Here is a 20,749-nt window from a genome sequence, read left to right as displayed (position 1 = left end):
TCCAACAGCCATTTTCTACTGGATCAGACAATTCAGTTAAAGCCCGCATACACAATTGAACCAAACAAATAAGGAATCAGGTTAGCATTTGGAACAGTAATGGAGTACCACACAGGACGGTGCAATTTGTGGTTACTGCAGTACTGATATTATAGGATCATTCAACTTGCTTCAAGTTATAAATCAGGCATCAGGAACAGTTTAAAAAATCAAAACTTTATACTGGCCAGTATCTTTTAGGTAGTCACAAAACATTCAAAGTGGGAGCTGGAACATACATATAAGCATGCCCTACATGCTGATTAATTACAATAAGCATTCATTCCATTTGAACAGTAGTTCACAAACTTTTCTGGTCTCAAGACCCCTTTATATACTCTCTTAAAAGTCACTGAAGACTTCAAAGAGCCTCTGTTTACGTGGGTTATAGCTACTGATATTTGCCAAATTAGAAATTACAACTGAGAGGGGTGCCTGGTGGCTCAGGTCAGTTAAGCATCCGACCCCTGATTTCTGCTCAGGTTGGTGGGATTGCTCTGACAGCGAGCGCCAAGCCTGCTGGGGACCGTCTCTCTCTGCCCCTCCCCCAGTTACACACACTCTCTCTCAAAATAAACAAACTTATAAAAAAATAAAACTGAAACATTTTTTAAAAATTCATTTACAACTAAGCACAACAAACCATCATGTGTTGAGATAAATAACATATCTTATGAAAGAACTACACTTTCCAAAGAACAAAAGAAAATTAGTGAGAAGAGTGGTATGGCTTTACAAATTCTCTTTAATGGCTGGCTTAAAATGGGAGTATTAAGAACTCAGGTGAGCTGGAAAATACATGTCTGTCTAAAGGGCACAGTCACTCCTTTGCTCTGGCCAAGTATCTGTCGGTCCGGTTCAGCTTATGGACCACCCATTTTACAACATTTGGGGGTCACCAAATTGTTCTCAAGAATCTCTTTGATCCTGGGGCGCCTGGGTGGCTCCATCAGTTGAGCATCCGTCCGACTCTCGATTTCGGCTTAGGTCATGATCTCACAGTTTCATGAGTTCGAGCCCCATGTCAGGCTCTGCGATGCTTGGGCTCTTAAACTGATAGCATGGAGCCTGCTCTCTGCCCCTTCCCTGCTCCCACTCTCTCTTTCTCAAAAATAAATAGTAAGTAACTTAAAAAAAGTCTCTGATCTTTAACATCCTAGACTTAGCTTAGAGAATATTTTAAACCCTTTCTTTTGTCAGAAGGGTGAGATTGATAAACACTGGGCGAATCTGGCATCAGCGGGTGCAGTACTCTGTTGACCTTTATTTAGCTAAATATCGAAGAGTTCAAGTCCACAAACTATAGCTCTAAAACAGCACTGTTACCTTGAACTTATTTTACTAAGACATAAACTTTTATGTTCACTCAAGAGCTGACAAAAAGCAGAGTTTGGGGAATAACGACAGCTAGCAGAAATCGGAAATTATAAAACTATGGAGTGGTTCATTTAGTTTTTCTGATATTTAAACAGAAGGGGCTGATTAGCACCCGGTTAGCTGGTTTACTAAACTCTACTTGGTAAGGCACCATTTGGGGTTCACCATGTTTAACATGCATAAAACTGAGCTCACTCCACACTTCAGGCAAAATATCCACACGTCTCAGGACTGTAATTAAAAGTTTGCTAGGGGGAGTCTGGGTGGTTCAGTCAGTTACTCATCCGACTCTTGGGTTCAGGTCCTGATCTCACGGTTTGTGCGCCGTGGAGGGTGCAGAGCCTGCTTGGGATTCCCTCTCTCTCTCTTCCAGGCTTTTTACCTGCTTGTCAGAATTTCCTTATATATGAATGTCAGTAACATATATGTACACAACTTTCTTTCTGCGCAATAACATCCAACACTCATCCAATCCCACGCTAGACCTTTATAGCGACTATGAAAGAAAAACAGAAGTCTCCCAACTGGAGTATAAAGTCTCACTATGGAAACAAGATATACACAAAGTTCAATGAAACAGAACAGCATCAAAACTTTGGATGACAGAAATATAACCTATCACAGAACAATGGTTTTGTTGTTTTGTTCTGTTCTACCTCTGAGGGTCCTAGGCCCCTCTGAATTGGACGAAAGCTACAGAGGTGGGACGGAGAGGGACTGGACTTTATCCTCAGGAGCACCGGCGGGAGCTACAAGACTCTGAGTGGGACTAGAGATAAAGCGAATCTCCCGGGTAATGTTCAGAGTGGGCTGTGAAGGATCAGAGGCCAGGTGAGGGCTGTGCCACCATTCACCTCAGGATGCAGAGCCAGAAGCATCTGCTGGGAGCAAATATTGGGACAGAACATCTAATCAACTTCTTATAGGCCCAGGGGGTGGGAAACAGGAATGCTAAGAGATTTAAGGCAGTGCATATACATTTGCATGAGTATGGCAGCAGTTCCCATGTTTACAACGTGACATAAAAACAGGCTTTGCATAAGAACTTGTTGATAAATCCAAAATTGGGGTGGGGGAGAGAATAAAAAAGTATGCAAACCCCATTTTATAAAAAATAAATACAGGGTGCCTGGGTGGCTCAGTTGGTTAAGAGTCGACTTTGGCTCAGATCATGATCTTGCAGTTTGTGGGTTCGAGCCTCACACTGGGTTCTCTGCACCCAGTACGGAGCCCACTTTGGATCCTCTGTCTACCCTTCTGTCCCTCCCCCTCCACTTGTGTGCTCTCTCTCTCTCTCTCTAATAAATAAATAAACTTAAAAAAAAAAAAGCACTAAGTCATCCATGCTTCCTCACATGGTATAAATGACATAAATTTTTAGATGTCACAAACATACAATCATGAGAATACCTGGTCTATCATTCTATTTGTTATTATTTTTAAAAAGATTTTGTTTTTAAGCAATCTCTACACCCAACGTCGGGCTCAAATTTACAACCCCAAGATCAAGAGTCGCATGCTCTAATGACTGAATCAGTTAGGCACCCCATACCATTCTTTTTTTTTTTTTTTTTTTAATGTTTTATTTATTTTTGAGAGAGAAAGCACACACAAGCTGGGGAGGGGCACTGAGAGGGGGACGCTGGACCCGAAGCAGACTCTGTGCTGACAGCAGACAGCCTGACATGGGGCCTGAACTCAGGAACCATGAGATAATCAGGACCTGAGTTGAAGTCAAATGCTTAACCCACTGAGCCATCCAGGTGCCCCACCATTCTATTTTCTAAATGCTCGTCAGAGCAATGGCTAAGTTATTTCCCACAAAAAAGAATCAGAGTGTACTCTAGAGAAAATTCTACGATCTTTCCACAGAGGATTAAGAGCACAGATCTGGGATCAAGTCCAGATCAAGTCCACAGCTTCCTCGTAACCTTCGCTGTGCGACTTTACCAGTTACCTTGAGCCTTAGCGAAACGGGGATGCCGTCACTCTCTGCCTCTATGGGTGGCAAGGAACAATCAATGAGATAAAACCTGTAAAGCCGTGTGTGTAGTATCTGGAGGAGTAATTTTTTTATCGAGTCACCGTCACTGGCACATTGTATCACAGATCATAAAATACAAAACAAACCCCCTCACTTGACTCCATATCCCTTCTAGTTACCATCACATTTCTTTGTTCCTTCTTAGCAAAAAACCTCAAAAAGGCTGTCCTGATTCCCTGTCTGCCATTCTTCACCTTACTTGCACCTACTCCAATCAGCCCTTTCCACCTAGTCACCCACCGAAACCACTCTGGTCAGGGGCACCAGGAGCACCCTCTGGCCAAATTTTCAGCTCCCACCCCCACTTCCTGGAGCTCCAGTGGCAACTCCTGGGCTTCCCTGGGCCTCAGGTTCTCGTCCTACCTCCCTGGCTGCTTGGCTGCACCTCCCTGACCTCCGAATACTGCCTGCCTGACCTCAGGGAAGAGCCCGTAGCCCTCTGCCTTTCCGTCTACTCTACTTAGCCATCCCCAAGCGGTCTTACCCAGACCAAAGAGGCTGGAGACTTTCCAATTTACATTTCCAATTAACAGCCTCCCTGACATCTCCGTTTAGATGGCTACTGAGACTCTAAAAACACTTCCAAACAGAACTTGCCTTGTACTCCTCGAAAAACACAAAAACGACCCACTCCTCAATCCCAGTATGTGGCACATTTACCAGATTGCTATGGCCAAAAATCTTGGAAGTCGAGATGAGAACTCTTTCCCTTACACCCTATATCCAACCCGTTTCCAGATGTATTCCAAACGTGGCCCATGTTCACCATCTCCACTATGATCCCTGCAGTCCATGCCCTCTCCGCTTCCTAACTGGTGGCTCAGCCTACCTGGCCTGTACCTGCAGTCTAGTCTCCACAGTTAGCTTTTCAAAGTAAGTTCACTTCCATCACTCAGCCACTTCCATTGCCTTATTTTGCCTTTTATTTAAAAAAATCATTTTTAACGTTTATTTATTTTTTGAGAGACAGAGACAGAGCGTGAGTGGGGGAGGGGCAGAGAGAGAGGGAGACACAGAATCCGGAGCAGGCTCCACGCTCCGAGCTGTCAGCACAGAGCCTGACGTGGGGCTTGAACTCACGAGCTGTGAGATCATGACCTGCGCCAAAGTGGGACACTTAACAGACTGAGCTACCCAGGTGCCCCATCTTGCTTTTTTTTTCTTCACAGCACTTGTTACCACTTGACATTTTAAATATATTCATTTCTACTTCATTAGTGGTTTACTGTCTCTCCCCATCTGAACAAAAATAAGCTTCACGAGAGCAAAGCTTCATCTCTTTGGTTCACGCCAAATCTCCAACCCCTCAAGGAGTGCCTTGCCAGAGTATGCACTCAAAGGCTTGTTGAAGGAATGAATGGGTGGCTGGGTGCTAGCAAGGGATCTTATTTCAGAATGAATAATGTTCGATGTCACAAAATCCTAACTCTGAAACTCTGTTTATTTCTGAAAATACAGCACAGAAACACTCATAGCACTATTAAAAGAAATTCTTGACATCATAAAGATTATCAAAGGGGCTGAGTATGGATTTTCAGTAGCCCAAGGAAAGTTACACATTGAATTCTGAATGATCTTGAGAAGAAATACAAATCTTAAATTAGAAAACCAGGCAGTCTACAGAGGTCTTGTCAAGCACCCCTCTCTCACCTACCTTTACCCTCACACAATGTCTGTGCCGGGCCTTTTCTTTTTCTTTACATTTTATTTTATTTCCTTTTTATTGTCTGACTCACTCTTGGAGTTTCTTGAGTTAGAGCTGTGACTCATTCAACCCTGCCTCCCCTGAATCTATTATGTTACCTGTCATATAATGGTACTTAATAAAATTTCCTGATTGGAGAAACAGCACCAACTCTTCCTTCCCCTTTTTGTTTATTTATTTATTATGAGAAAGAAGAGTGTCAGCAGGGGAGGGGGGAGAGAGAGAGAGAGAGAGAGAGAGAGAGGGAGGGAGGGAGGGAGAGAGAGAGAGAGAGAGAGAGAGAGGGAGAGGGAGAGGGAGAGGGAGAGGGAGAGGGAGAGGGAATCCCAAGCAGGCTCTGCACTGTCAGCGCAAAGTCCGATGTGGGGCTCGATCCCACAAACTGGGAGTTCATGACCTGAGCCAAAATCAAGAGGTGGACGCTCAACCAACTGAGCCCCCAGGCAACCCAACTCTTCCTTTCCCACCGTAAACTCTAACATGGTCTATGTGGCCAAGACACTGAACACTGCTACCATGTAACGGAGATACCTAACGTCTTTTGAGATCATTAAAAATTGATAACTAGCTTTTTAAATTTTTTTTTTCAACGTTTATTTATTTTTGGGACAGAGAGAGACAGAGCATGAACGGGGGAGGGGCAGAGAGAGAGGGAGACACAGAATCGGAAACAGGCTCCAGGCTCCAGGCTCCAGGCTCCAAGCCATCAGCCCAGAGCCTGACGCGGGGCTTGAACTCACGGAGCGCGAGATCGTGACCTGGCTGAAGTCGGACGCTTAACCGACTGCGCCACCCAGGCGCCCCATAACTAGCTTTTTAAAATCAAGTATAATAGATACTTTCAGGGAAACCTACATTTTTTTTAAATGAAGGAAAACTGGTTTTTTACCCAAACCACACAAGTCAAAGGATTCTTCACTACAAAATGAACTTTGTTTCAGAAAACATACATGAAAGCATGTTACTGATATTCTAAACCATAGAAACTGTGTATGAAGTTATTACATCAGTATTTTCTACAAAGCAAGCACACTCAACTCCAAATGGCCTGACTATGCCCTAGTGCTAGAACTTCAGGGCCTATCCAGGGATATAAGTCCAAATATTGGTGGAATTCAGGGGTGCCTGACTGGCTCAGTCGGTAAACCATCTGACTCTTGATCCTGGGGCTGTGAGTTTGAGCCCCAAGTTGGGTAGAGATTACTTAAAAATAAAATATTAAATACATAAATGAATAAATAAATGGATGGATGGATGGATGGATGGATGGATGGATCCTATAGACCTTGTGAGTGCACCAGTCATAAGTTAGGACTTCATCCCATCCCAAATGGAGAGTATAAGCTTAAAATCGTGATACACTAATTTTAACATAGGATTTCACTGAATATATTTAAATGTTTATTTATGTTTGAGAGAGAGCACGAACAGGGAAGGGGCACAGAAAGAGGAAGACAGAGGATCCCAAGCAGGCTCTGTGCTGTCAGCTCAAAGCCCGATGCAGGGCTTGAACTCATGAACTGTGAGATCATCACCTGAGCCAAAACCAACAGATGGACACTTAACTGAACGAGCCACCCAGGTGCTTCTTCAGTGAATATATTTAAAAATTAAATCCACACATGCCGAAGAACTGAAGCATAACAGATGAGAAAAACTTAAGAATGCTCTAATATATGTTTAATTGCTATGGCTTTTTAATCTACTGAATCAACCTAAATCTTTTCAACGTTTATTTTATTTTTGGGACAGAGAGAGACAGAGCATGAACGGGGGAGGGGCAGAGAGAGAGGGAGACACAGAATCGGAAACAGGCTCCAGGCTCTGAGCATCAGCCCAGAGCCTGACGCGGGGCTGGAACTCACGGACCGTGAGATCGGGACCTGGCTGAAGTCGGACGCTTAACCGACTGCGCCACCCAGGCGCCCCAAAATCAACCTAAATCTTAAAATTCCTAATATCTGTGTGAATCTGACACCAAAAGACAGCTGGAGAAACAGCTTCAAGGGGCAATACAGAGGGTGTAAAAATGAACTCTTAACTAACCTTAATAAACTATTAAAAAGTTAACATGAAAATGTTAAGATAACTTCACCAAGGTGCTAAAATACCACAGTAATCCAAGATTTTTAAAAAGAAAATATGTGTTCCTGTTACTTCAGAATTCTTTCCAGAAGGATTTTTCCTGGATCTGTGTCAGTATCGAAAAGTCAGCCAGTTATTCTCCCGGCTAAATATAAACTGAAAAGTCAGCAGCTGCAGGATATTACAAAGAAAATATGACAACCAGGTTGAAAAAGCATGAATATTTGATAGGGTTTTATACCATGTCATAGTAAAACATTTAATGCAGTAATATGAAACACAGCCACCTATTAAAATATTTGTGGTACGGAATGGATTTGAAGCCCTTTAAAACATCTTTTGGGAAAATCACGGCCACCAAGCAGCTGCTATTATACAACATGCAATCTTGGAAAACCCTGGCCTGACCAAGCCTCACAGGTTTCTCCTGAAAGTTGCCAGTTAAAACTGGTTTGGTTGCCTATTTTAAGAAGATAGTGAACTGAGCTAGGAGTCTGGTGCTGCTTCTGTCTTGGAAAATAAGGAGGCCTGGAAGGTGATGCACCAGCTTCAATGTTCCTGAAAAGTAGACAGAAAGTTGGCAGCGGGTAACTTTTATTCCTGAGCAACTGGCCAGTGCAGTCTGGCTCCCTAGTTAGTGCCTGCCCAGAGGAGGTGTTTTCTCTCCTCTACAGCAATGGTCCTCTGAGTATGGTCCCCAGCCCTGCAGCCTACACATCATCTGGGAACCCACTAGAAATGTAAATTCGCAGGCCCCATCCCAGAACACTACAACACACCACAGAACTCCTGGATCTGGGACTCTAAGGGTGGAGCCCAGCAACTGAACAAGCAATCCTGGTGATGCGGATGCACGCTAGTTTAAGAACTGCCAATCCAGGGGAAGAAACAGTGGCGATCTATCTTTACAGTCCACACAATGGGACAACCGACAGCTGGTGACAAATTACGAGACCTTGTGTTTCTCTGACACTAGGGTGGCCAGGGACAAGGACCAGATTTTCTGACAGGGGTGGAGACAAAGAGTAAGATGTGGGAAGTGTGTCGGGACAGTTAGGGAAGGAGAGGACAGAGTTAAGTCTACGCTAAAGTCCCTTTAGAAATACCAACTCATCAGGACAAGGGCTTTTCTTTTTTTTTTTTTTTAATTTTTTTTTTTTCAACGTTTATTTATTTTTGGGACAGAGAGAGACAGAGCATGAACGGGGGAGGGGCAGAGAGAGAGGGAGACACAGAATCGGAAACAGGCTCCAGGCTCCGAGCCATCAGCCCAGAGCCTGACGCGGGGCTCGAACTCACGGACCGCGAGATCGTGACCTGGCTGAAGTCGGACGCTTTACCGACTGCGCCACCCAGGCGCCCCAGGGCTTTTCTTTTTGAAAAGCTGAAGAGTCAGTCACTTTTGCTTCTGTCTTATCAGACACACTGTTCCTCCAAAATCTGTCAAATTTACATATTGGCCACATCAAGGTGAGACCTTTGATTAAGTCACTGCAACGGTCAACAAATATTTACTGAGCACCTACTATGTTAGGGAAAGGGACTATGCTGGGTGCCGAGGACATAGAAGCACGAGCAGGGGAGGGGCAGAGAGAGAGGGAGACACAGAATCTGAAGCAGGCTCCAGGCCCTGAGCTGTCGGCACAGAGCCCGACGTGAGGCTTGAAATCACGAACCACAAGATCATGACCTGAGTCGAAGTTGGACGTTTAACCCACTGAGCCACCCAGGTGCCCCAAGGTGAGTGCTTTAGAAGGACAGAGGAGACATGTGATAATGACTCAAAAGACTACACCGAACGGGGGTCGTTAGGGATGGCCTTTCCGGAGAGAGGAGACCTGAAGAACAAGAGGCAGCCAATCACGTGAAGATGTGGGGGCAGAGCATTCCCAAAGGGGTCGGAGCAAGAGCAGACGTGTGCGTGATACCACACGAGGTCAGGGGGTGGGCAAGACCCAGATCACAGAGGGCCGTCTGCGCCTCAGAAAAGAGAGTGACTTGATTCTAAGCGCAGGGTGATTTGATTCTGAGGGCTTTCTGCAGGGGAGTGGCGGTTTCCGCTTTCGGTCTGCAAGAGTTCATGCGCCTCCTCTAGAGAACGGACTGGAAAAGGGCAAGACCGGAAGCTGGCTTCTGCAGTCTTCCAGGGGAGAGACAGATGGTTCTGGTTGGGCAAGAATGGCAAGAGTAGAGACGGAGAGGAGGATCGGGCATCTCTCGTTGGGTTATACCTCCTGGACTTGTGATGGGTGGGTGGAAGGGTGAGGAAAGAATCCCACCTGAGGGCCGCGACTGTCCACCCGTGAAGACACTTGGCCGAGTCGGAAATGTCAACAGACCCGTGAGGGGCTGAAGGAATGTGAGATGCCTGGCAAAGGGGGCTGGAAGAATGAGACTGTGGCCGAGGCCCTGCACCCTCGCTCTACACAACGCTGGCTCTGCGCCCCGGGCAAGTCCTTTCCCCTCTCTGGGCCTATTTTCTCACCTTCAGGACAGACACGGGTCTCAAATTTCTGCCGGGAGGACTGAGATCATTTAACTTGACTGAACTGAAACCCGCGTCTAGCACACAGTCAGCCCCAGAAGTAATCTTTCAAAAGAAGTCTGAAGGGCCTGCATGTGATGGAAGACAAAGTCCTGCTTCGTACGTGACATGAGGGGCCCCAAGCCCAGTGAGTATGAGGTACTGAGTATAAGGCACAAGAAAGAACTTCCTTAAAAGGGGACTTCACGCTCACAGGACAGCACGTTACCCAGAATGGGACAAACAGTGGCCAGGGTTCCTGTGACAAGGGACCCTGCTGCAGCTGCAGATCCTTCTCTTTAAAGCCCTTTCTCTCACCAAGATCAACGGAACACCCCAAGACCTGGGAAGGGCATACGCCCAACTCCAGGCCTTTCCGTTTCTTTGCTAAGGTACTGGAGAGGGTTGGGGAGGGCGGTGGAGCCAAACCCCGGGGCTCTAGTCTCAGTGCCACCGCTCAGCCACCAATCTCCCTCAGCAATGACGTGGGGGCAGCACTGTCCCTGGTTAGCCCATTAGGCTGTGGAGCATTGCATGAGATGACATAACAGGGAAGTCAAATTACCCGGAAAACTCTGAAGTAGTTTAGTGTTAAACGTTTACTCCACCAAATACACTGCTCTGTCCTTCAACTGGGGCCTTTCGGAATTAAACAGAGGATTCCCGACTTCACCTTTTGCATTCCACCTTCATCAAAGTTCAGGTGAGAGGGAAGGGGCAGGAGAGAGGGCGTGTGCCGGAGTGAAAAGCACTCACGAAAAGTTCCCACGAAGGGGAACATCACAACCGTCACAATTAACCTTGGGAATCCCTGAAGACAGCAACAGGTCGTACTGGCCCAACACAGAGCTTCCCCTCCACCAGCGGAGCGCGAGGCAGGTGAGCGGTGCTCCCGAACGCAGGGCCCACGCTGTACAAGAGGCAGGCGGCCACAAGCGGCACAAGACGTTCACACAGCGAGACACGCAGGACCAAGCCCAACTTCCCGGAGTACAGGCTCTCACCTCCCATCTCCAGCTCTCTGGGAACACCCCTAAATGGAACGGAGGGCTCCTGAGCCCCCACTGCCCACACGGTCAAGTCTGCACATATGCCGAATGTGTAGAGGGGGCCACTCCAGCGAATGCAAACTTAAAATCACACCCCATCAGGGGCTACTCTTGGGGCACTCAGGTTTGCTGGGCAACTGTCAGGGAAGCCCGTGGGATGCTGGGTGAGACGAAGGGCCTGGCAGCCAAGGGCCTGAGGTCCCGCAATCCTGGCCACGGCGGAGGCAGTCACCCGCCACAGCACGGGCATCCTGAAGGAGTCTCGGGGGCTCTTCACGGTACCACCCTCTAGGGTCCATGCAGAACTCACGCACCGCAGAACCAAGGGAGATGCCAAGGTGTTGGACCAAAAGAAAACGAAGGGCAGCCCTTTCCAGGAACTCACAGGCTTCCCAGCTGTTTCCTGGCAACGAGGGCACAGGTTAATCAGGTGGCTGGTTCTAAACCTAAGGAAGGCCTCGGGGCCCCTGACCAACCTGAGTGACTTCTCAGGGTTAGAGAGCAGAAGCCTGAACATTCGTTTTGGTTTAACCCAACTAAGGCCCTTCTGCTTCTACCCTTGGCACTCTGCACAGGCCAGATTGTGTCGTTCCCCTCCTTTTAAGACTCGTTCGTTCATTCATTCGTTCATTCATTCATTCAACAAACAGTTACTGAAGGCCTAATGCATACCACTCGCTCACTCGACGGCTTTCCTTCACACTTAATAAAATCCAAAGCTAGAGCTCTTCAACTCATCTCCTTCGCAAGCCTCTCTTGCACAGGAAGGCCTTTAATCTGTTCTTTCAGGACACTGAGCTTGGTCCTGCCATGAGGCCTTTGCACTCACTGTCCCCGCCTCCCCTGCCTACAATACACACTGTCGGGCTGGCTCCTGCCATCCCTTCTAACCGTTCACATGTCATCTTCCCAGATCACCTCCCCACCTGCTCTTGATCACATCGCACAATTTCCTTCGTAGCGCCAACTGCTATCTGAAACTGCCTTAATCATTATTTACTCCTTTGGCGGCTTTCTTCCCGACTAGAGTGGAAGCTCCTGAAGGCCAGGGGCTGTGTCTCTCTCACCCACCGTTCACAAGGGGACACAACAGGCCCTCGATAAACATCTGTTGAATAAACAGACAAAGGACTTTTGGGAAGCCCGTGTTGGAGCACCTGGAAGCCTGCTCCTTGTCACCCAAACCATGCCAAGTGCTCTTGACATTAGGACAGCAGCCGATGAGGTTTGATCTGACTGCAGTAGCATTTATGAAGCAATCATCAACTGGCAGGGCCTCAAGAAGTTAGAATCAAGTAGCTGCTAAGCCGGACTGTAGGTGGCCAATCTCAAGTGCCTGCACACAGGGCCGAGCTGCAACGCAACCATAACGCTGGCTGCCACGGGCACGCTGTGCCCCCCACTTCCTAGCAACCTGACAGGGGTGCTATTCTGGTGCGAAGTTTCCCACAGCAGGCTGGCCTGACTCAGCCTCTCTCTTCTGTGGCAGTAGCGTGCAAGACGAGTTGACTCAGCACTATCCCAGCTGAAACCAAACTCCAGGAAAAGGATGTGTGGTCTCCTCCCTCCCCCCGGAGGACCCCACTGCTTTAAGTTTAAAAGGCAGCTTGTGACAGGTCACTTCGGTCTGAACCCCTACAGCCAATCCCCTCCACGGCCACTGCAACAGACGAGGATGGCTCCCTGGGACACTGGAGGCGCATCGCCCCGGAAAGACGGGACTCCCATCGCCCCGTTCCCTTTAGGTCACCTCCCCTGACAGTGCTGATGCTGTGGCCTTAACTAGCCAGAGGATTTCAGTAGCTGGGCTGGCGGCCCTGCCTGCTTCATCAGAGGTCACCTGTCGTCCCCGCATTTGAGAGGACCTCCTTGGCCGACAGGTACAGCCGCCTCTCCATAAGGGAGACACTGAGTCTTCCCCCAAATCCTGCACTTCTGGATTCTCTCTTACCTTATCAGCGTCTCTGGGGGACCTCCCCCAGCTAATCCTCACCCTACCTCCTCAAGAAGGCCATCTGAGTCCATCCCCTGATGCCCATTTGCGGAACGTTAACTCGGAAACGGACTCTTCGTGATCTGATCCTCTGGCCCATCTAAAGAGTGCAGAACAGCGAATCCAGTCTCAAAATAAATGCTGCTTCCCTCTACCTATGCGAGACTGGGAGCACTCCCCCTCCTCCAAAGTACAGCCCCCTTATTCCCTCTGCTGCATCCTGGAGATGGGGATTTGCTCAGCTTTCCTGCCCCAGTCACCCAGACTCCTCATTTCACTTGTCCCTCTCCCCACACCCACCCACTCAATAGGGAACTGCTGAGCTGAACCCACTTATCTTTTCCCAACATCCAAAGGAGTGGAACGGAGTGACAGTCTCCGTAAAACCGGCACTGCTAGGGTATGCTTCCCTCACCCGAGAGAGGAGATTTTTCTCTTCGGAGAGAAACATCTCTGAACTTTCCCCCGCTCTCAACCATCGCCTGTGGCTTCCCTCGGTGGACCTCCCGCACCGAACAGGTACCCCCAGGGCTTCCAATTCACCCAATGTCGAAAGTTTCCACCGCTGCCCCACTCAGAGCTTGGCTCCTAAAACCTAACATGTCTCCTCAAAGAAAAGCCTGATAACGATGGGGTCATTCCCCTTTGGAATCTGAGAGATCGTTTTCCCTTCTCACTTCGCCAGTCCTGATGCCCTTAATCCCCCCCGCTCCGCCAAAACCAGCCACGCCAAGACGCCCCCTTTCCAAGCGACATAGAGATTTCCTCGGCTAACCCCATCCCCCAAACTAACGCTGGAGCCGTCCCCTTAGCCAATGGAGGATCCTCGGTCACCCCCTTGAGATCGTTTTCTCCTTCCATCCATCCTAAGGGGTTCTCTGAAGTCCCCGCCAAACGGACATCCCAAGGATGGCTACCCCCTCACTCGGACCTCCATCACCCGGTAAAGGACTCTCATCCATTCAGGGGCGCTTCCTTATCCTCTAGGGGACCCCTGGATCTCCCCCAGAGCCGCCAGCCTCGTCTCCTCAGGAGTGCCTCTGGGCTCGCCCCTCGATAGCTCCGGCCGCTCAGCATTGCCTTGGGGCCGGGTCCTTCCTCCCAACAGGGCCCTCACGCCGCCCGGGGAAGCCTGTGAGCCCCGCCGCGCCGCCCACAGGCCCCTCAGGCCCCCGCCCGTGCTTCCGGCCACCGCCTGCTCCTCCTCCCCACTCTGGCCGCCAGGGTCGCCGCCGCGGAGCCCAGCGGACAGAGGCAGCGCAGAGGCCCTGGTCCCGCTGCTAGGGCCTTTGCGGGTCCCCAGTCCCTGGCCCAAGCCCGCGCCCCCTCGGCAGGCCGGGTCCGGCGCCCCAGCTCACCCGAGCCCGTGGTGGCTGCCATCTTGCGTCGCTGTCGCTCGAAGGCCGGCCCCTTCTTCACCCCCCACCCGTTTCCCCGGGCCCTTCTGCGCAGGCGTCCGCGCCTGCGCAGACGGCACCGCTGACGCCCGCTACGCCGACCGCGCGACCCGTTGCCGGGAAGGTTTTTTCCCTGCCTTTTCAGAGGGAGGAAACATGATTTGTGTGCGGGAGGGCCCAGCAACCTGCACGTCCCTCCAGGCTCGGGTGCGAGGGAGTTATTGAGGTGCTTGGTGAGAAGGGCGGGGGTGATCGGACTTGGGAGGACTCGATTATGAAAGATACAGAAGAAAAGAAAGCTTAAAAAAAGTTACCTATTTCGCTGCGAGCGTTTTCCTATCTAGCTGGAGCCTCACAATATTTCTACCAGGTCGGGATTAATGTGAAAAATGAAGCTGAGGAGGGTTAAGCGATTTATCACAATTTAGCAGTTAAGTGACTAAGTCTGAATTTGAACCCAGGCCAGAAATGTCTTGCTTCCAGGATCCATGCTCCCTGGCCAGAGAATGTTGGGGGGCATTAAGTTGTCAGGGAAAGCATTCACTCATTCATTCATTCACTTATCAATCCATTTATTCATCCAAAGAAATACTTACTAAGAACAACTATGTGCTAGGCGCTGTGCTAGGTTGTGGGAATGGATACATTCCCCTGAAGTCTGCTCTTGTGGGCTTACATTTTAATCGGAGATAGCCAGTTAACAAAGAAATAGGAAAGAATATATAACTATGATAGGACGGAGAGTAAAGCAGGGACGGGGCAGCAGGGGCCTCCTAAAGTGGTCACATTGAAACTGAAACTGAATGATTAGGAGGTAGAGGGAGCAGCATGTGCAAAGGTCCTACAGACACATGTTTGCAAATATATATTAAATCCAAGAAGGGACTGCTCCTTTATTGTAAATGGGCTTAGAAGCCCTGAAACGGATGTACAAACAAGCTGCGAGGTAAAGGGACTGCCTCAAGGTAACACAGCTAACCCTGGCAGAGGAAGGACGGGGACTTTCAGTACAGGCAACAAGGAAATGGGAAGCTCTCATCCAGCACATCCATTGCATCACCTGGTTCCGACAGCAGTGCCTCCTAAGCATTTCTCGGCTCCATTTATTTCTCTTACTTAGGGTAGGCTGTCCTCGTCTCCCACTTGGGTGACCTCAGCACCCTTTATTCTTGCCCCCATGGTCCAGTCTCTGTGTGGCAGGCAGAATTTGCTCAAAACGCCCTTCAGTTAAATCTTTCAGTGGCTCCCCATTTCCTTGTGATAAGATAGGCTCTACAAGTCACGTGACCATAGAATGCTCCTCGACTAAGAGGAACGGATTCAAAGAAGGCCCGGTATAATCGTCCCAGGACAACAGGACTCTTCTGGGCAAACCACGATAGATGGCCACCCTGACCAAAGGCCTAGGGCGGGACCAGTAAGACACCTGTGAGATGTCTAGAGCTTTCACTTAAGCCTCATTTAAGGAGACTTTTAGTCTTAGGTCTCAGTTCTGCCCCTGCACTATCCTGCAAGTGAATACTTCCCTAAAATTTGCACCCTGGGTGCCTCTTTCCCCCCTCCTTAACACAGCCTGTATATCTGAGACTTGCCTGTACCTCTCCAGCAACACTGGCCTTTTTCAAGCCCTCTGCAACACGTGCCCTCTACCCTTAGGGCTTTTGCCTTCGCTCTTCTGCTCTTCAGTTCTCAGATCCAGCATCACCCCCTCAGGGAAACTTTCCTTGATTTCTCCAACCTGGTCGGATTCAGCTATAATTGATTCTCAAAGTGCCACGTGCGTCTCCTTCCCAGCCTGGCAACAGGTAATCACCTTGAGAGCGTCCCGTTTATCACGTGATTCAAGTTTATCTTGAAGAGCACAGAAAATATTTGCCTTGGACTCTGGGTCATTGGAAAGCCTCAGTAGCAAGTGGGAAGCATTTGGGCTCCTAAAGTGGACTCACCTCCGGAGTGAAAATTTCTGGGTTTCTGTCTTTCTTCACCACTCCCTTTGCTTTGTGACTTTAGGAAAGAGACTTGAATCTCTTTTGGCATCAGTTCCCCCTTCTGAAAAGGGGGGGGGGGGGGGGCGGGGTTGATAGTATCAACCTCATAGGGTTGCTGTAGAGATGAAATGCTTTGATAAAACTCTTTAGCACAGAGGGAGGAGGGGACGCTAGCTGATATTTACCAAGCCGTCATTTCCAGTTTTTAATCTTTTCAGCAACTGGATGCGGCAAATTCTAGGGACATCCCCATCTTAGAGATGAGAAAACAGACTCAGAGCTGACAGGTGAAGGAGTGAGGATGAAAACACAAGCCATTTATCCACGATGCTCCTAAACGTTTACTCGCATAGATTCCTTGGTTCTCTAGGGGAATTTCTGGCAAGCAAAATTCACAGTAGAGCAAATTCCGGTGCGGAACACCTTGCCGGAGGAATAGGTTAAACCCGACGGCCCGGGGCATGCTGGGTATTGTAGTTCAGCGGCGTCGCAGAGCCTGCCGGGAGTTGTGGTCCTCGGCGCTGAAGCTCCCTCCGAGAAGCTCCATCCCCTCTCTCGGAAGTCACAGCCAGTCCCCCAAGCCGGATTCGGCGGGTGCCTGCGCCTCATCTCCGCCTTGCGCTGGAGCTGGTAGCTGTTTACAGGACAAGAGTCCTGTTTATCGGATTGTTGGGAAGATTAAAATGGTTAATGGAACTAAAGAATTTAGAGAAGGCCTTGACACAGAGCGAGTGCCGTATAAGTATTAGCTATTATTTTTCTTATTAATCCTCAATGACCCTTGCAAAGAAGCTTTCATCATCTCTATTTGTCAGATAAGGAAACTGAGGCTCAGAAGCGTAGGAATGCTTTCCCAGGATCCCACAACAAGGAAGGAATAAAATCAGGTTTGGAATTCAGTTCTCTGAACCCTGGGGCACCTGCCATTTCCTCCGGGGAGCTTGGGAGATTTGGGGGAAAGCGTGGGCGGGGTTGCATTTTTTTACCAATTGCAGCCTGGCGGCCTTGAGGAGATTGAATGGGGCGGCAGCAAGGTTGGAGGCGGGGAGCCAGAGAGGGGGTGTGTTGGACACCGTTGACTGGGTTCAGTCACCATGTCCTTTCGTGCCCACATAGCTGGTTTTGTTTAGGAGGCTGAAGGTCCGGTTCCAGGTGTGAATCCAAGCTAATCACTGGCACAGCCATTTCCTTTTGCCAGTGATTGGTCCCAGGGTGCGCGGGTCACCTAGTTCTTTCCGACCAATGAGTTGAGGAGGGGACGTGTTTGGAAAGTTTCCCTCCCTTAAGAATAACTGAGGGGAAAGCTTCTTTTTGTCCCTTTTCCTCCTTCCTATAAAAGGAGGTTTTTTGATGGTTGGGGCTGTGGCGATCAAGAGGCCACAAAGTCTATGGTACATTACAGGTGTACAGAGAAAGAAGGTGCTGGCACAGGAAGATGGCAAGAGCTAGGACCTCGGATGATGTGGTTGGGCTGCTGAAGGAATCCCGGGGCTGTCTACCTACAGGTTTCTTAAGATTTCGTAAGATGTGAGATAAGTGTCTTTATTGCTGAAGCTGCTCTTAAAGGTAGGTTTTCACTATTTACGGTCAAAAGCATACCTGGTAGGTACAGGAGGCTGCACAGTGCTCCAGTGAAGAGACACATGTGGCCTGTTCCCCAGTGTTCAAACACTATTCTCGACAAGGTGGGAAAACATCTGGGCAGTTTGGGAATCTGTGTGATGTGAAAGGCATGAGTGCCTCACAGGTATAGTTAAGAAAAAATGCCTCCTGCATTTTTACATTTCAAAATGTAAAAAATGCAGTATACTTGCTGGAGCCTACAGTATTATTTTTTAGAACAATATATTTTTTATTTTTTTTAACATTTTATTTATTTTTGAGACAGGGAGGGACAGAGCATGAACAGGGAGGGTCAGAGAGAGGGAGACACAGAATGTGAAACAGGCTCCAGGCTCTGAGCTGTCAGCACAGAGACCGACGCGGGGCTTGAACTCACGGACTGCAAGATCGTGCCCTGAGCCGAAGTTGGCCACTTAACTGACTGAGCCACCCAGGTGCCTCTAGAACAATGTATTTTTTAAATGTCTATTTATTTTTGAGAGAGAGAGTGCGCACAAGCAGGGGAGGAGCAGAGAGAGAGAGAACACACACAGGATCCCAAACAGGCTCCAGGCTCTGAGCAGGCAGCACAGAAACTCACAAACTGTGAGATCACGACCTGAGCTGAAGTCGGATGCCTAACTGACTGCACCACCCAGGTGCCCCCCGAGCAATACTTTTCAAAACTCTAATGTGCACACAAATCACTAGGAGTCTTGTTAAAATGCAGATTCTGATTCTGTATGTGTGTTTGGGGGTGGGGGTTGTGCTGAAATGCTGCATTTCTAACAAGCCCCTAGGGGATGCGCAGACCGCACTTGGAGTAGCCAGCTTATAGATAACATTATATAATTTTATGATCTTATTTCCAATTTATAGTTAAGAAAAAAACTCCCCAACCTCCTGCTACAGCTTTTATAATACAAACTACAGAATGTAAAGCTGACAAATTGTTCACAGAAAGGATCGTGGGCACCCAGAAGACAGAGTAGAATGCCTGGGGAGGGGGTCTGAGATTGAGTGGGTGTGGGAAACACACTTGCTAATGGCATTTCATGGCACATACATGGAATGCTGTCCCTCTGGGGTGTGTCTGAAGCATAACATGAAAATGTTTTATTTGACATTTGATGAAGTTGCTGAAGTATGTAAAACCCAAAAGGGATGGGAGTGGGTGGATAGGGGGATGTTACAATTTATCTACTCAGTCCTCTCGATGGACATCTGAGTTGTTTCCGTTGGCTTCTTCCTATACAGTTCATTTCTGTAATGTCTGAATTTTGTATCATGTTACTTTTGTGGTCAGGGAAAAATAAATAAGAACCAGAAGTCTGGGGCGGTGGGGTGGGTAGGACCAAAGGGTGAGTTTCCCTACATTATAAAGAGCCCTTGCAACTCATTGTGGAAAAAAAAAAAAAGATAAACAGTCCAAAAGAAAAGATGTTAATCATGGCCAACATTTATGCAGCATTTACTACGTTCCAGGAACATAGTATTTTGCATATATTAATTCATCTAAGCTTCACAACTACCTTATAAGGTAGGTACTGTTATCTCTTCTTACAGATGAGGAAACAGACACAGAGAGGTTTAGTAACTCGGCCAAAGTTACAAGCTTGTAAGTGGCAGAGCTCGGATTTGAACCCCAAGCTCTTAACCACTACTGCCCTGCCTCCCAAGAAAAATAGGAAAAGGACATGTACAGAGTGAGGAAATGAGGTAAGATACCCACGGTCATTCAACATACTGTATTTCAATGATTCTGAGATGCACATTATTACATTCACACATCTGTGGAATCAGGATGCATCTTACAATCAATGATCTCTTAGATTCAATGAAAGAGAGTAAGAGAAATGCAAATTAAAACCACCTATCAGATTGGCAAAGAACAAAACACTTGATAACACACTGTGTTGGCAAGGGTGTGGGGAAACTGGCACTCTCAAAAGTTGTGAGTTTAGATGGGCAATTGGAAAGCAATTTGGCCTGAACTATCCAATTGTAACACAGACACCCGGGGCCCAACCATTCGGTTCCTAGAAATTAACCCCTCAGGGGTCTGCTGGCCCCGATGAGCAAAGAGTCAGGTTCTCCCCTGCACCTAACAGCAGTCTTGTATTACCCAAGACTGGAAACAACCTCAACGTGCAACAAAAGGCGAGTTAAAACATGAAAGTCCAATATGAAGTTGGAATGCTACACAGCTGTCAAAAAGAGGAAGGAAGTATTGATCTAACATTGTCTCCCAAATACGCTGAGTGAAAAAAGGTAAGGTGCCGAACTGTGTGTATAATATTCTACTGATCGTGTGAAAGCAGGGGCCGGGCACGCCTCTCTGCCTGTTCAAGGGATTTGCGAGGGACTTGTTGAAGTATGGCTTCTGGGGAGGGAAACTGAGGGGTTGGAAAAACATGAGTGGGAACACGTTACTCTTCACTCTAGACCAGGAGTTGGTAGATTTTTTTTTTTTTTTGGTAAGGGGCCACATAAGTAAATATTTTAGGTTTTGAGGGCCATTTGGCTCTCAACTTTGCTGCTGTATTAGGCAATGTGCAAATGAATGGGTGTGGCTGCGTGCCAGTAAAGCTTTACGGCCACACTGAAATTTGAACTTGATGTGTTAGGAAATATTCTTTTTTGCCCCCCAGCCACTTAAAAAAATGCTCCTGGGGCCATAGAATAACAAGTGGGCCAGCTTTGGCTCACGGGTGGCCATCAGTGGACCCCTGCTCTAGATCCTTCTGTTTGGTTCTTAGTCTTTACCTTACACATGCATTACCTATTAAAGAATAGTTTAAAGGGTAGCTTGAAATTATTTAGGTTTATCAAAAGGGGGCGGGGGTAAAGTTGGGGACAGGTGCCCCTCGAAGATCCCCTGGAAGAAGCAGCCAGCATAGAGGGGGATGCAGGGCATTCCCAGCCAAGCTGGAAATACACGTTTGC

The 20,749-nt window shown here is 48.2% G+C and overlaps 1 protein-coding gene across 1 annotated transcript in view; it reads right to left on the bottom strand.

The window, feature by feature from the left end:
• The window catches only part of UBE2V1 (ubiquitin conjugating enzyme E2 V1), a 31,347-nt gene extending 17,101 nt beyond the window's left edge, over positions 1-14,246 (bottom strand). The window contains exon 1 of the mRNA XM_047851491.1: positions 14,175-14,246. Within this exon, the coding sequence (XP_047707447.1) occupies positions 14,175-14,196 (22 nt within the window). The 5' untranslated portion in view covers positions 14,197-14,246. The remainder of the gene's footprint in view (positions 1-14,174) is intronic.
• Positions 14,247-20,749: the final 6,503 nt, after the last annotated feature.

This window comes from Prionailurus viverrinus, chromosome A3 (genome assembly GCF_022837055.1).
Source record: "Prionailurus viverrinus isolate Anna chromosome A3, UM_Priviv_1.0, whole genome shotgun sequence".
Taxonomy (NCBI): Eukaryota; Metazoa; Chordata; class Mammalia; order Carnivora; family Felidae; genus Prionailurus; species Prionailurus viverrinus.
Note: the sequence above shows the minus strand (reverse complement) of the source record. Positions and strands in the feature narration are given on the sequence as shown.